At 42.9% G+C, this 14,826-nt stretch overlaps 1 protein-coding gene across 2 annotated transcripts in view; it reads right to left on the bottom strand.

Annotated features, from left to right (window-relative positions):
* The window catches only part of LOC120725645 (RNA binding protein fox-1 homolog 1-like), a 293,134-nt gene that overhangs the window by 103,412 nt on the left and 174,896 nt on the right, over positions 1–14,826 (bottom strand). Inside the window, exon 1 of one of the 2 annotated variants that reach the window (XM_040018624.1) lies at positions 11,219–14,826. This exon is cut by the window's right edge and continues 181 nt beyond it. The exons of the other annotated variant lie outside the window; for it this stretch is intronic. Within the exon in view, the coding sequence (XP_039874558.1) occupies positions 11,219–11,344 (126 nt within the window). The 5' untranslated portion in view covers positions 11,345–14,826. The remainder of the gene's footprint in view (positions 1–11,218) is intronic. 2 annotated transcript variants of the gene reach the window in all.

The following is a 14,826-nucleotide window of genomic DNA, read 5'->3' as shown; positions in this document are numbered from 1 at the left end:
AAAGAAGCAGTCTAATGTACTCTATTCATTTTCTCACAAGGCTGAAAAATAGCTTTGTGATACAAAGAGGTTCCGTGCCCATTCTTAAAAATGTAATTAGGACAACATCTAAAAATAGGCTGCACACAAACTGTGAAATTCCTCTTTGAAGGTTGGATTTGACAGCTAAGTCAGTTACTTGTCTTCATGTTTGATGTTCTGTGTTCCTGGTGTTTGTAGGTTCGTGCTGAGTTTCACCGAGTCACAAACATGCGCTGGACACAGACACGCACCATGACCCGACACAGACAGAAGGCAGCAGTAAGACATCAGAGGCAGCGCAGAATATCCTGAATGTTTGTGATCATCGGGTGAATAAAGATAACGATACATTTTTTACCACTAAGTTTCACTGATCACTCACGTTTGTTTGTTTAAGACTTGTGTCTTTAATGCTGAGAACATCTGTTTCTATCCAGATCAAAGCTTTGATCCAAACCACAGTGTTGTAAATAACTTGAGCTGATTTTTGTCACATGACTAAGAAACAGGCTCTTTTGTATGGGAGTGACAGAAAGGTCATGATGACACCTGTAAACTTGATGCACTGAATCAACTCTTCTTCTTTTCTCTTCCCTTTTAGGAAGCAGCTGTCAGTGTGAAACACTCTGCAGCTCCTCCAGTATATCTGCATCACAGAGACATATAATGTGAGTGTTATTTGCATGACCTAACTTACTAACAGTGAGGCAACACTCCCTCCTACCCACGCTTTCTGTGGGTATTTTTATTATTTTTACCCGAGCAGCTACCGTATGGCCCTGGAAAAAATGCATCCGACCCTACTGACCATCGAGTAAATACTTTGTTACTGAATATTTTGCTACACTGTCAAATTACCTCAAGGCCATGTTACTTATTGATGCTGTGTCTATTCCGAGTGGGATGAGACAAACATGACTGACACTCCAGTTGCCCTTCTCCCAGTGGTTACTGGCAGACCTGTCCAGACCAGTCCTGCGCATGGCTGTTGTGGTGGAAGGTGACTTGGTGATATTCCCAGATTTGCTGAGGCATTTGCATAATTGTTTGCTCTGCATTTAAAGCACCCCAGGAAACGAATTCACACATTTACCTTTGTCCAAAAAGCTACTGTGAAAGTAGATGTCCATGTCCACAGACACACTCTGTGATGCTTTGGACCACAGCAGTTTACCTCAATTTCTTATCTTGCAAGTTTTGGTTATTTGAAAGCTAATAAATACCATTTTTTTTTAAAGAAAATTATTTGTTTCTTTTTTTTCATATTTTGAGTTTCATTTGCATTTTGAGGAAGATGCCTTTAGGACTGATATTCTTGTTTGTTTTATCTATTTTTGAAGATATAAGGTGTGCTCAATCATCCAGGTAAGTAAATCCCAAAAGGTTGATGTTCTTCCCTTTGCCCTTAGCAGGCTCGCTTCCTGGTGCTCTTGTCCATGTTAGTGATTGATTGAGTTGAGATTGTAATTACATTTTAATTAATTGTAATTACATTCTGTTGCATCAAAATGTTAAATTATAAAGAACATATAGACATTAAAAATAATATATTAATAAAATTAATATATAAAAATACATTTTAATTCCCAATAAAGCCACGGCCCCATCTGTGTCGCGAGTTTCACCGACATCGCCACGCCCGCAATCGCGGACAAGATCATCTCCGCCACCTGCAGCGCAGCCGGCGTCCTCGAACCAAAGCTCCGAGACCCCCTGCCCGCAGTCAGCTTCTTCTTCGTCTTCCTCTCGGCCTTTCGAGTCGCCTTGCGAGCCATCAGCCTGGCAAAGTTGCAACGGCATTTCGTGGCCGTGATCCTTTGGGGCCACAAACCCATGGTCCGGCACCTCGTCGTTTTCGTTCTCTCGCCCCGAGCAGCGCTCCTCTTCTGTGAGCGTTCGGGCTCTCGGGTCGTTCTCCTCCGCGTCTTCATCCTCCTCCTCTTCTTCGTTCTCCTCTTGTTCTTGTTCTCAGTCTTTGTCGGCCCTTAGCCCTCGATAGTGAAACGTGGCTGGTCGCAATAACGGAGCACTCCCAGCCCGTGTGGTGGTGGGGGATTTTGCGACCCCCACCCACTTTTGGCCCACTCCCAGCCCGTGTGGCGGTGGGGATTTCGCAACGCCCTCTGGGCCCTCTCCTAGCCCGTCGGGGGGATTTCGACTTTTCAGTTAAGAGTAAATTAAATTTTTAGTACCTGCACAATTACACTTGAAAGAGATGATTTGGTTGAGTTAAATGTTTCGAGGTAATCGGTTTCAGTCAGCATAGTCAGGTTTACACTGATGTTCTTCATATGCAAAATAGTTAATGTTATAGTGTAAGTATTCTTTAATTATATCCATTATAATAATTATGGATATGCAATAGTAGTTGATGTTTTTGCATAAATCCAGCAATGAACATGTAACAAGGAACGTCATTGAAACCAAAATAACAAGCCATTGCCTCATCCATGGTTAAACCAACAACTGAACCAACTTATGAACCCCACCACCACCCGTTCTTGTTGGAGGACGCTGAACAGACAGTGAAACTGACTTGCAGGGGTAGAACATGGCTGTGATGATGAATTGGTGCTTGTGGGGGGAGTTGGCAGACAGTACTAGGAGAGGATGCTTTAAGTGCATGTGATTTCACATAACAGATGTTGATAGATGTTTGATTTCTCTGCCTCTGCTGATCTGACTTTAGTACACATTACATATCAGTTTGGTTTCATCTGCAGCGCTGAGTGTAAAATGCTTCCACACAGAACTTGATCAGCAGCAACACTCTTTTCCATTTGGTTGACCATGTGGGGAGTTTCAGCTAAGTTAATGAGTTTATGAGGGACAACGGGAAGCTCTGCTAAGGTTAACTAGCCTATAGCCTACATCTTGCTGTCTGCAAAAGACAGAGTAACTTAAACGTACATATAACTCCCACAAGTGCATACAATTCGACAAAACTACACAAGCATTGTTTTATCCCTTTTAACCGAACTTTAACGTTACTCTGTCAGCAGCCTAATATCTAAATCCAGTCCCCAACCTTTTTTGCGCCATGGTCCAGTTTATATCCGACAATATTTTTACGGACTGGCCTTTAAGGTGTTGCGGATAAATGCAACAAAATAAAACCAGTACCGAATAAAATATATTCATAACACATGGGAAAAGACACAGGGAAACTGAGGTAACGATAAAAACAATACATATTAACGATAAAAAACAATTCTGCTGCCCTCAGGTGAATGTAGCCCTAACCCTGTTCACCCTATGCAGAGAGCTTAACATAAGAGGAGATGGTTCCAGGAACGACAGGACACCACGCTTTGTCTTTGTTTCTTTAACTGAAGACCGTTTTTTCCTCTTTTAATTTGTAAGACTGTGAACATACAGTAAAATAATACGTAAGCATCAGTATGTACTTATTTTGTAACCAAAAACAGAATTTAGCAACATAGCTTTTCTTATGCTTTACATTCACCATAAACATCTTTCCTTACAAGTTCAAATAACCTCTTAAGTAACAGGAAAGTAACAAATCTTACAGAAAATAAAGCTACACATTGATTACTTACAGATTATGGCTCAACAAACTCCCCAATGATGTAAACTGGGCTTAAAGTTGTGCAGCTTGTTTTCTCCTCCAGGCATTTTCTCACACTGCCTGCGTGAACTTTGCCTGCTGCTTACAACACATCACCAAAGGGGGCAGTGTAGTGCACACAAAATAACTAAAGAAGAAGCCACAAAACTCAGGGGGTAATACTGCCCTCTAGTGGGAAAACTGAGAAATGCACCAGCCAAAGAAACCCAATAAAGCAACAACAAAGGGGCAGAATACCAATAAAAACCCTGAAACGACTCACGGACCACTACCGGTCCATGGCCCGGGGGTTGGGGACCGCTGGTCTTAATTACCGAGCTAACAGAGCTACGTAAACAGAGCGATTATGAGAGCACCCGACTGCAGATGTCAATAATGCAGCGTAATTGATTAATCTCCCGATCTTTGCAAAAGTTATAAACTGCCTGTACCCAGTTAAGGTACAAAAAAATCTATTCAACAAAAATAGTGATGCAGTTCAGCCTTTTATTGCTCAGCCGAGCCTCTCTGTTGCTGTGTGGAGCAGTCTGTGTTACTCACTCATCCGGTCATGCACTGCGGTCTCATAAGGAAACTCAGCTTTTTGATAAAAAGTTTTTCTTGTTCTCGAATACAAATATTTTATAAAGTATTTGTTCAAAATAAGTATTCGTAAAAAACACTATTCGTGCCTATTCATACCTATACGAATACCATAGCCCTAATATAAATATATTCTTGCCTTGAGTAATTACAAGTGTTATAACCAATCGATACAAGGTAGATGAAAAAGATTTCAAGTTGAGCTTTAGCAGTTTAGCTTTTCAGTCACAGTATTGTTTACGATTTATCATTACAATTATATAAATAAATAAATAAACAAATAAATATGTATATATCTAAAATCGTGAATTTTGTGTATCGTTGCACCCCTAATATATATATATATATATATATATATATATATATATATATATATATATATATATATATATTTAGGAAAATAACATATCATTGTTTTATACCCAGATTTGGGCTGGAACTTAAATTTATGGAGAGCATTAAAATTACATTTTGAGCTTCTCCACAGTGATGTATTAACCATTACAGATACATAAAAATACCATCACTAAAAATTGAAGGCAGCTGTGGAATAAATCTTCCACAGGGTGGTGAAAACAAACTGCAAGCACTGCAACTACAAATGATAAAAATAGTGCATGCCTTGTCAAATCTAAAAAGTGATGATGTCCCCCCTTTCTCTCTGACGGCACTGTCCTAAAGTTCCTCACGTTTGCCACCATCCTTTATATTACTGCCATCTTGTGGTCACAGTCAGCTATTGTCGCTGGAACTTGTTTCATGCTCATAAGAAACTGTAGCTCTCTCTGTTATAGAGGCTTCAGCTGGGCGAGCTGAGAGGCCAGCAGCTCACATGATCTGTGCTTTGTGTGGAAACACAGCTCGTGTTGGCAAGTAAATTAACTTCAGTGATTTGTCATCATAACAGATCAGTTTCCTTTGGTTAACTTTGACCAACATGTGTGATGTAGAGACAATGGAGGAGACAGCAGCTCTGACCACATCTGATCTAATTAAACAGGTGACCAGGTGGGATCAGGTGCAGAGATTCCCAAATTTGCTGGAATATCATTGTAACCAGCTGTTTTTGCCAAGACCAAAGCTTAATTTTAAATCAATATTTTTATCCCACCTGTAAATATTGACAGTTAACCATGAGTCACACTCATGAACAACTCTTTAGCTTTCTTTTTTTTTGCTTTGTTTGTTAGAAACACGCAGATGGTGGACATCAAGCAGAATATAAAGTATTTAAAATGAGCTCGGTCTTTAAGATATTTAGTATTTAGATATTTAGAGTATTTATATATTTTTACTTTTAATAATTATACAATTTTCCAAAAATATTGTTTTATGTTCAATGAATGTTTTATGTTAACAAATTCTTGTCACTGTAGGTTTATAAAAAAAAATCCCTGATGATTAATAAATAATATGTAAATGTTTTTTTGTAATTACAGTAAATTTTGATTTAAATAGAAATCACTGGATTTTACAAGTCTTCAGCCAAGACGGAGAGCAGAGAGGTGAAGATGTCCATGCAGAGTTCACAAAGCTGCATAAATAGTTACATTTTAATCTGATCGGTTTATATTGTCTCATTGTTAAATAGTGAAAGAAGCCGTGTTTGCATATTTGCAAGTTTTAAATCATGACACTCATTTTAATTTCAAACTTCTAAAATCCAGAAAGTCCACGTGCTGAGGCTCATAGGCACTTAGCTTGATCAGGACAATGATCCAGAATACACCAGCACGTCCACCAGAACAACAAATAAAAGTTCAGGGTGGTCTGATCATAGTCCTGTCTCAAAAACAACTTAAAAACTGCAAAAAACAATTTACTGTTTGATGACCTGACACATGCAAGACATTGACCAGAAGAAGAAGAAGGTGGTGCATGTTCTTATTCAACACTGTCTGAATACATGAAGGAAAATAAAATGAAAGTGAAGCGTGAAAGAAAGAAGCACGGCCCTGCCGTCCAATTACACTGTTCGTGTTTTATAAATTGGGACATTCGTGAGACAAGCTAATAAGAGAATAGAACAGACTGGCTGACCCAGAGGTGTGTGTGTGTGTGTGTGTGTGTGTGTGTGTGTGTGTGTGTGTGTGTGTGTGTGTGTGTGTGTGTGTGTGTGTGTGTGTGTGCTTAACAACATTACATCCCATGTATCCACTGAATTCATGGGATGTAAAACATGCTCAGAGCAGCTGGACTTATCCAGGCTCAGGGAGGATGTTACAGGTGGAGAAGGTGGAGCAGAGAAACCACATCAGCACATACTGTGGAAACTTTCACTCGAACATGAGCCACTAACTTGCTCATGTTTTGAATATGATCAGTTTCTTTACACTTTCTATAAAAATGTCAAAGGAACAATCTTCTTTCTGAACACAGTAATTAATGTTATTTAAAATGAGGGAATGAAAGCCTGAAGTTCAGAAATAATACAGCAGTGATTTAAGTCATGAAGGAGCAGGTCACTGATGTTTGGAGACTGTGTGGTAACATCCAGCCTGACCCTGCTGCACAGGCCGGCTCTGACTTTAACAAGCATGTTCTCACTTTAAGGAAAACTTTGTCCTGCTCTGATTTCTCGTTTGGCTCTCGGCGAAGGCGGGCGCACTTTTCTCCTCTCCTCCTCTCCCTTAGCTTCCCTGCTTAGCCTCTTGTGTCCTTGTCTAGTCTCGTGTTTTTTTGCATTACTTTCCCTGGAACATTCTCTCACAGTCTTTTCTCTAAAACCTAAAAGAGAATTATGGATTTGATCAACTGGTCTCTGAATACTATTGACACCCTTTTCTCAACAAGAAGTCTGGGCTCGGGTGAGCCTGAGTGTCCGGGTGGTACTTTCCCTGCCGGATACACGATGGACGGGTGGCAGAAATGGAGAATTGTGTGCCTGGCGGGACTGTCGATTGAGGACGCTGAAGATATCTACCTGTTCGGAACCATGATAACAGGGTTCTTGCTGATCGGAGCTGGCTTGGCCCTGGCTTATGAAAGCGGAACCGGCTGTTCAAACCCCCACAAGGCTGCACGCTGGAATTGAAACGATGGGACGAGGCGCGACTTCTCAGAAAGGGCTCATTGAGTGCAGCATGGATAAGATCTTGGAGAAGCTTACGGCTGCCGTGAATACTCAGAATAACATCTCTGAGCGCAAGTTTGATAACATCATGGAGAAGCTCACGGCTCTCCAACGGGAGATTGAGAGACCAGTGTCGGACTGTTAGAACAGCTTTGAAATTCATATGAGCTGTTCGCACTAAAGAAAAACCACCATCATAATGCAGCTATCCCTTCGGCCCCAGCTGTGGGCTCAAGGCTGGCGCCGAACAAAAACTCCCTGATAACGACTGTGTTTAGACTGTTCCTCCCACTCCATGCAAGGCCACCTGGGTTGGCTGGAAGACTGTTAGACTACTTAGCCTGGCAGGGCGAAGGACACTGTCTCAGCTGAACTCTGGACACTCACACACATACACTGATAAGCACTCATACATCCCCCCTCCCCTTCCAATGCCTTCGATGATTGTTGCCTCCTGGGAACACGAGGCGGGTCTGGGCCCGCGCTGGAGAGTCGGCGCAGTGGCAGGATGGCTGCTGTGTTGCCTGGGATTACTCCTCACCCCCTACCCAAACCTGTTGCTGGTCACGTGCTCTATAATGTTGTACTGTGGACATTTATGTGCAGAGTTATTTTGTTTCCTGTTCTCATGCTGTCCTCCTGTAGCCCAGCATGAGTAGAGGTTTCTTTTTTTCCTCTTGTACTTTCCCATTGTAGTGTACATTTCAGTGTTTTTCTGTAATGCAACCGTTCTCTGACTGTATCCCCATGTGATGTCTGTGTTGTGTGTGTGAAAGGTCAGGGGGCAGGTTCATTCCACTGCAGGGCAACCTGCCACTGCATGTGGCGAATAAAATTTGAACTTGAGCTTGAACTTGTAACAGATGATTTCACTGTGACAGTGGGTGTGTTGGCTCCTAAAATCTAAGAGAAAAACTATTTTGAATTTGTTGTGTTTTTTGCCTGTAAGTGCGTTGTTAACTGCACAGTTAACTCAGGACTAAGCCATCTGAACAGCCCTAACCCCAGCTCACTGTTTGGTCTTTTTATTCCAGGAAATGCTCCTTATCATTCTTTAATATTTGCCTTTTTCTAAACATTGTCTCCATTTTTATTTTATTTTTTTATTTTCAGCTCTTTGTTCCTGCCTTTCTCTTTTCTCTGAGCTGAACTGAACATGTCTGTGTTTTGTAGCATCAGCAACAACACGATGGTTCAAACAAACTACATTTGAAAAGAGTGTGGTGGTGGTGCTCTGTGCGTGTGCGTGTTTGTGTGCTTGTGCATGCTGAGAAACTCATGAAGGCAGTAAAACTGCTGTGGTACAGGATGCTGATGGTTCTGTGTACTGAGACCTTTGAAGCTCAGATAGAAAGAGTTTCCTCCAGCAGTAACAACCACTTCACTTTATTCTTACACATCAAGCACAGAGAACAAGAGGACACACAAACGAGGGTTTCCAAAGCCACAGACTGTTTTGGATCGTGCTGTAAATACATTCACTCATCTTCTTAACACCTCAGCGGCTGTCTCAGCTGTCCTGAGGCAGGACAGCCTGAACAGGTGACCAACAAACTCAGCCTCCCAGCCTGAGCCGTCTGCGTGTTTAAGCATGTATATTGTGTTTGAGATGTCATCAGGTGCTTCAAACACACTCACATGGAAACTGTAGGTTATATAATAAACAGCCATTAATTAATTTGATGTGGAAAGACAAATGGCCCTGAGATAACAGACATGCACAAAACTCAGAATGTGTGTAATTATTAAATCAGTTGTTGTTGCTTAAGCAGAGATAAATCACACATGTTTGCATAACACTGTTTTTTTTCTCCACAGTAAAGCTCGTGCAGTACTCTCAGCGTTTCACTATTACCATTGTAAAGACAACCAGAGAGTGAAAGGAACGGTTTATTTCTCCACACTCCTCAGTGTAATTCCAACGGTAGGTGCAATAGACAGGAAGTGTTTAAGTATTCGTGTGGTTTGGTAAAGATTCATACCTCCTCAGTCCAACCCTTCCACCCTGGGGAGTGCAAAGGAGCTTGCACAAGCAAATTTAGCACATGCTATTGACTTAAGAGGACTGCATTTTCCAAGGCAATGCCTGGGAAAAAAGGGAGAGAGAGACAAAGGAGGATTGAAGAGGAGCAAGGGAAAGGCAATCCAATATACAATGATGGAAGAGAGAAATATATGGGGGGTATGCTTAGCTGCAGTCACTGCTGTCTGTTCATATGGATAAAGAGAGGACGGGCAGACGGATGGATCCTACAGAGGGTTTCAACACAGCACACAGAGGCTTGACCGCTGCCAGCTGTTTAGATACTGAGTTACACGTTTCTTTCTCTCAGTTTCTGAGACAATCATCAGAACACGTCCAATGCACCTGATCCACATCAGCACACACCGAGCATCAGTTTGCATGTGTGCCCAGGTACGTCCAACACACACTGGATAAAATACTTATAATACCACAGAACATCAAAACAGATGAAGTACAGTACTGATACTGTAATGCTGTATTTTTTGCTTTTTTAAATATTGCAGTGTTACAATGACGAGCTGCTCACTGCGTACGTGTCTATTTCCTGGCAGGAATCGGTACAAAGCTTTGCATAAACAGCAGCTGTGGAATCTGCTGCACTCGGTGAAGGATGTGGAGGTTTGTACTGTGACAAAAAGTTTGAACCTGATGACATAAAGACGTGAAAACTAAAAAGTCTGTTGAGCAGAAGATTCACATGCCAAAAAAAACAAACACCAGGAGGGTTGAAGCTCATCGCTGCACTTCAACAACAATAGTTTCACTTTTTATGACCAACATTTGTGTTTTCCACAGATGAAAAAAGTCTGCGCAGGAAAAACAGCAAAATGATGCGACAAGATCTGCCCATGTGTACCAGAGGCAATGAACACACACACACAGACACACACACACCATTAGCTTCTAACAGACTGCTTCCCCGAGGAGTCGTGGCGTTTGTGTAGCCACATGAAACAAAGTGTGTGTGTTTGTCGATCCCAGCTGCTGCGTTCTCTCTGTGCATGCGTGTGTCTGCATGTTTGTGTGTGCGGACAGCAGCCGGGTGGTCTGGGCTGCCCTGTAAAGGTGATGTGTGCTGACTATTTGGAGTCAGGACGTGGCAGGTTAGCTCACTGCAGCGTGCTCGTATTTTATGTGGCAGCTCTCTCCAGTCTTATCATATTTTATACGGCTGCAATAACAGACTGTCTAGAGAAAAAGGGACCGCCTGCCACCGCACATGGTGCCAGCAGTAAAACCAGGCAGGCGCACGCTCGCGCAGAGCCATGCAATGTGCTGGCACGTAACACGGCAGCTGACCGATCTGCTGAGTACTTTTACAGTAAACAAACAGAGTGAGGTGCAGAGTAATAACTGAAGCAAAACAGCACGATTAACAGAAACACAGCCATCGGAGGGACAGGCATGGAGCCACTTCAAGGAGTGAGCCAGGACTTACTCACTGCTGCTCTCAAATTCAGCTCTGAGCTGACATCTGTCTCTGTGCTGCTGCCCGCTGAACACACACGGGCGCACACACGGGCGCACACACGGGCAGACACACGACACACGGGCGCACACACGGGCGCACACACGGGCGCACACACGGGCGCACACACGGGCACACACACGGGCACACGACACACGGGCGCACACACGGGCGCACACACGGGCGCACACACGGGCACACAGCTTAGTTAACAGTTTTGAGTCCATGTTCATGAGTGCATGCATACCAGAGCAGAAGACATGGAAGTAGTGAAGTGTGCCCGGATCATTAAAGTTTTTCCAAAGTGCCAACCTGTGAACATGTTTGTATCAATAAGACACACAGAGCTGGGTCACAGTGCCACTGAAGTAATAATAGAAACAACAGATGCAGAATAATAAAGAAGAAGAGGAGGAGAATGAAGAGAAGCTTGTTTGCTGGTGTTGTGTAATGTCTTACCTGGGGCAGATAGAGAAAAGCAGGCGGGCACTGCAGAGAGTGGGCCAACATCCCCGACCCGGACAGCAGCACACAGCCAGAGTTCGCCATAGAGCACAGCATGTGGAGGCGGGACAGCTTACTCATGGAGAGTCACACTTCTGTTTACTTCACTCTCACTAGCCTCGCTCTCTGCCTTCACTTCCTGTCCCCTCCCTTCTTGCTTCTTTACTTCTTTCAGTGGCAGCGATGAGCAGTCAGAGTTAATACAGCTGATGCACACACACACATAGACTCTTACACACCACTGAGGATGCCAGCACACACTCTCAGCAGCTGAAGCTCAAGCAAATCCCATGTGTGTGTGTAGGAATGTGAAGCCTCTGCTTCTCTTCTCCTCTGTTTACTTTGAGAACGAGGTGCAGAAACCAAGGCACACGAGCAGCTACGGAGGGAGGGAGAGAGAAAGGAGAGTAGAGAAGGAGGTGGCGGCAAGGCAGGACTAAAAAGATCTGGGAGGTCCTTAAGGAAAGGAAGGGAGTGATTGGAGGAAAAAAAGAGGGACTAGGAGGGACGGATTGGATGGAAGAGGAGCGGCTGGAAAAGAACAAGGAAGGAGAGGATGGGGAGGAGGAGAGAGGAGGCTCTGGAGTATCCTGACATCAAACACGCGAGGATAAGAGACTGTGCATCTCTCTGTGTCTGCACACTCACACACACATAACAACAGAAGCTGGTCCACATCATCAACACTTCCTATAGACAGCTCTGCCATGACCAGCTCTGTGTTAACGCAGACCTGCTCTCCTCACACACACACACACACACACACACACACACACACACACACACACACACACACACACACTCACACACCTCTACCATCAGTATCTCATTGAACAACACAGTATCTCAGCAGTAAGACCACTCAATGCAGCACTGCACCTCCTGCATGCATGAACAGTGGACCTGCATGTTCTGCCCACACGCTGGCAGAACAAACCGTACTGTGAGTGGTGCTAACACCAAAGTACAAACAGAGCTGTTAGGACTGATGAGGCTGTGAAGCTGCTGAACAGTGTCTCCAACAGGTTTAGTTCAAAGGCCTCCTGCTGCCTCCTTCACCACACAGCCTCAGCACCTCCGTACCAGCTGAGCTGAACAACTACTGGCCAGCTGTCCTCAAACATACCAGAGAGTCCACCTAACAGCACTGATGAAACATTTCCTTCTGAGACTGCGTACAGACTGAATCTGAGAGAGGACGATGCAGTCATCTGTATATTACAGACATGGCTGCCCAGTGAGGATCAGCGTCTTTACTTACTGAAGTCTGGCTGTTTCTACTGAGAGTCTTCAGGAAATGTCACTGCTGACGGATTACTGCCTGACAAACATGCTGCAGTGGTCTGTCTGTCACGGTCAGAGGTGGAAAAGTACAGACTTTCATTAGTACAAGTACAAATACTTTTGTTTAAAAATACTCCTGTAAAAGTTAAAGTACTGAAGAGGTATTGTGGCTTTGCCTCCACACCTAAACAGGAAAATGAGTCCAGTCAGGGCAGCTGAGAACATACAGGAGGCCTCCTCAACAAAGTTCTACTCAAACAATCACTTAAGAAAATAACTCGACTTATAAAGTAAGGGAATGAACCATTGTATACTTTAAAGGGGAAAACCATAGAGACAATAGCTCAGTGTTATAAAGGATGAACTGCATTCCCTCCTGTGTGGTCACAGCAGCTCCACCCTCAGCCTCCTCTTACTCAAACCAGAGCAGCAGCCAGGTAACTAAAAACCAGCACAGCAATTACTACCACACATACCACAACAAACAATACAACACAGGTTCTATGCAATCATTTACACTATGGCCTAATGAAAGATTTGAGTTACTTCCTGGTCGCTGAAGCTTAGACAGAAAGGTAAACATGAATACTACCAGAGTGTTTCAGCTGTTGGGAAAATAATCATAAGTCAAAGATGATTGTACTGCATGTAATCTTTAAGTCTGCACTTAATCAAAGCGAGCATCCTTCCCTTTAAATCGAAGCTCTCTTCTTGCTCTCCTGTCTTTCTCCTCTTTCTCCATCTCTGAGTGAAGTTAGCTCTGCAACACACTGTGAGACAAACTGCACACAAACAGTTTGTGTGACTGTTGATGGTTGTTGAGCCGATAGAAACGCTGCATTTGAAATTAAAAATGTAACTCCCTTCATGCTCGTTTCTCACAGGTTAGATCCAAACTTACATCCTGGCCCACTTTAACCCCTCAGTATAAAAGCTATAAATGATACTGTTAAAGTAAGGAGCCTGTTTTGAAACTGTAAGAAGCTTAAAACACGACAATGATACTTACGCACAATAACTATCGCACTTATATATAGTTTCTGTTCTACAGGAGCAACAAAGCACTGACATATAAATGTTTCTAACATTCATTCCAGCATTCATATGTTTTATTGAAGGGTCTACCTTAAATCATAAAGCGCCTTTAACGCTGTATAAATGAAGTTGAATGCTCCAATGGATGCGTCGCAGAGCAACTTAGCATCTCTCCAAGGATAACAATGCTGGATCAAACCTCCAGCGTTCTGATCGGTAGCTGCTCTACCCGCTGAGCTACAGCCGTCGCTGCGCTACAGCCGCCGCTGCGCTACAGCCGCTCTGGGTCACCCACAGCTCTACAAGGCTGATCTGTCCTGATCTGGCATTATTTAATATTAACACTATTACGTGTATTAGAAAGTAGATTTTTAGTCTTACTATTATTATTTTATATATTACTACTAGTACTAGTGTTGTTAGTATAATGTTCATATGCAGCATGCTGTTATTAGTATTTCATCGTGGTTTAAACTGCTGTAACAAACTATGGGCTGAGAAAACATTGTCTTGTACCCACATACATCTTACAGTTTAATGGGTTGGATGAAAAGAAGACATCAGTGTACGGTGGAATAATCCTTCAGTTACAGATGAAAACAAGCATGTCGTTAACACCCGTATACGAGTCATAGAGTTGACTGCATGTAATTTATAGCTCAGCTGTGAGGAGGATATTTGGTTTAAACGCAGTCTTTCCCTGAAAAAAAAGAGCTAATGGATGAATAATGAGCAACACTAAAATATGTATATGCCCCACTCTGTTCCCTCTCTATCTTCCTAATTTATGGGCCCTCAGAGAGGGACAGCAAACAGCAGTTTCTTCATATTTTGCTGCTATATTTATTTTTCATCCACTACAAAACTCACCAAATAACAAAGTTATTAAGTTAAATAAAAAAAGTGAAGGTAAGTTATAATTTTAGATCTAATCCACTCAGAGGAATGGCAGAGAGAAAAAACAGGAGTGATGCTGTCCACTGCTAACACATGACGTACCGCACAGTACAGCTCAAATCACATCATCAAGTTTGCAGATGACACAACAGTGGTGGGTCTCATCACCAGCAACGATGAGTCTGAGTACAGAGAGGAGGTGAACTCCTGGTGGACTGGAGTGAGAACAACAACCTGTCTCTAAATGTTCTAAAGAGATGGTTGTTAACGTCAGGAAGAGCTCAACGACCCACAGCCCACTGCACATCAATGGATCTGCTGTTGAGATGGTCAACAGCGTGAAGTTC

The sequence above is a fragment of the Simochromis diagramma genome, unplaced genomic scaffold, assembly GCF_900408965.1.
Source record: "Simochromis diagramma unplaced genomic scaffold, fSimDia1.1 OVJJ01000699.1, whole genome shotgun sequence".
Classification (NCBI taxonomy): Eukaryota; Metazoa; Chordata; class Actinopteri; order Cichliformes; family Cichlidae; genus Simochromis; species Simochromis diagramma.
This window is presented reverse-complemented; position numbering and strand designations above follow the sequence as displayed.